At 36.9% G+C, this 2212-nt stretch overlaps 1 protein-coding gene across 1 annotated transcript; it reads left to right on the top strand.

Moving 5' to 3' along the window:
- The first annotated feature begins 420 nt into the window (after positions 1-420).
- LOC129031627 (UDP-glucuronosyltransferase 1A10-like) lies at positions 421-1326 on the top strand. The gene has a single exon (XM_063648125.1). The coding sequence runs from the start codon at positions 421-423 to the stop codon at positions 1324-1326; it is 906 nt and encodes a 301-aa protein (XP_063504195.1).
- The last annotated feature ends 886 nt before the right edge of the window (positions 1327-2212 follow it).

The raw sequence follows: 2212 nt of genomic DNA on the forward strand, positions 1-2212 counted from the left end.
ACAGAGAGTATTTGGTTGGCTAAAGTTAAAATCTAAATTTTGCTTTGGGATAAATTCCAAAAATATTAGCATTATTCAAATTTACTTTCACTTTATCTTTCTGAGTCTTCAAGGTCCAAAAGCATTGCTGAATAATTCTGTTTCTAAACTCACTTGCAGCTCAGGGCATGCTCTCCCTCCAAGATGAAGACCATAATCTACTCTTGTCTGGAAATCATACAAGTAGGTATCTCAGCAAATGATACTCATGTGTTATTGTTCTTATGAGTAAATCATTGGCAGTGAGTGTGATTTTTTTTCTTTTATGAAAGGATAAATACACGCCCTCTATTAGGGTCAGGTTTTGTGCCTGTACTTCTTCCGCCTACTGTATCATAGCAGCTTAGAATCCCAGCTGCTGGCTCGGGCTGCAGTTCTCTCATGGCTCGCGCAGGGTGGACCAGCCCCGTTCCTTTATGTGTGTGTCTACTGCTGACCTGTGGCTTTGCTGAGGCAGGGAAGCTGCTGGTAGTGCCCATGGATGGGAGCCACTGGTTCACCATGCAGTCAGTGGTGGAGAAACTTATCCTCAGGGGGCATGAGGTGGTTGTAGTCATGCCAGAGGTGAGTTGGCAACTGGAAAGATCACTGAATTGCACAGTGAAGACTTACTCAACCTCGTATACTCTGGAGGATCAGAACCGGGAATTCATGGATTTTGCCCATGCTCAATGGAAAGCACACGCACAAAGTATATTTTCTCTATTAATGAGTTCATCCAGTGTTTTTCTTGACTTATTTTTTTCGCATTGCAGGAGTTTGTTTAATGACCGAAAATTAGTAGAATACTTAAAGGAGAGTTCTTTTGATGCAGTGTTTCTGGATCCTTTTGATACCTGTGGCTTAATTGTTGCTAAATATTTCTCCCTCCCCTCTGTGGTCTTCACCAGGGGAATATTTTGCCACTATCTTGAAGAAGGTGCACAGTGCCCTGCTCCTCTTTCCTACGTCCCCAATGATCTCTTAGGGTTCTCAGATGCCATGACTTTCAAGGAGAGAGTATGGAACCACATCATGCACTTGGAGGACCATTTATTTTGCCAGTATCTTTTTAGAAATGCCCTAGAAATAGCCTCTGAAATTCTCCAAACCCCTGTCACGGCATATGACCTCTACAGTCACACATCAATTTGGTTGTTGCGAACGGACTTTGTTTTGGACTATCCCAAACCCGTGATGCCCAACATGATCTTCATTGGTGGTATCAACTGCCATAAGGGAAAGCCATTGCCTATGGTAAGTCACCTCTCCTTTAGCACATTAAGAATAATCTGGCTTTGGAAATGAGAAAAGGATTCCTTACTGAAACTGTGATTTGACATTTTCATTTGTTGCATTTCAAATTTCTTTCCAGTTTAACAAATTATTTTGTGTGAATTCATGTACTCATCATTTATCAAATTTTATAAAACTGCCCTTCTTGAAAGTGTGTGTAATAATTTAAAAATTATAGATCATATTCAGGCTACATTTTAAAATACCATGTTTAGAAAAGTACCAAAAACCACAGCAAGAAACGAAACTCCTGTTTTTTGTTAATTCTATGTGACCCCGTAGTTGAAATGCTCTTAACAGTTTTGTGTACATTCTTTTCATTAAAAAAAAGTATTTTAGGTATATGCAATATCTCATGTAAGTTCCCATACCTATTTAGTAAAAATAAAATCTAGTATTGGGCTGAACATATTCTTCTTTATCTTGCATTTTTCACTTGCCAATAAATTATGGATACCTTTATAGACCAATACAAACAGATTTGACAAGTTCTTTTAATAATTGCATAAAATTCTTTACTTTGGATGCAATGTAGTTTTTTAACCATGAATATTGATACATATGTAGCCATTTTCCATTCTTTCCTTTTATGAATAAGGCTGTGTAAACACTCTTCAATACTTTCCTTGTGTGAATATAGTTCTATATTCTTGCTTTTATCTTAGTAGACTAGAGTCCTACACATAGGGTTACAGGGTTTTCCTGAATTGAGAAGATTGGCATCTTTTTGCTATTAAGTCTTCCTGTTCAGGAATATATATGTCTCACTATTTATTCAGATCTTGTTTTATATACATAAATAAAAGTTTTCACTATATAAGCATTTTTGTTTGTTATTAACATTTATTCCTTGGCATTTTATTATTTTTGAAACTATTTTTTTACAGGGCAATTTTTC

Source organism: Pongo pygmaeus, chromosome 11 (genome assembly GCF_028885625.2).
Source record: "Pongo pygmaeus isolate AG05252 chromosome 11, NHGRI_mPonPyg2-v2.0_pri, whole genome shotgun sequence".
Lineage (NCBI taxonomy): Eukaryota > Metazoa > Chordata > Mammalia > Primates > Hominidae > Pongo > Pongo pygmaeus.

Excerpts from the sequence above, each read along its gene's own strand:
- LOC129031627 (XM_063648125.1), top strand. The coding sequence starts at position 421 with ATGGCTCGCGCAGGGTGGACCAGCCCCGTTCCTTTATGTGTGTGTCTA.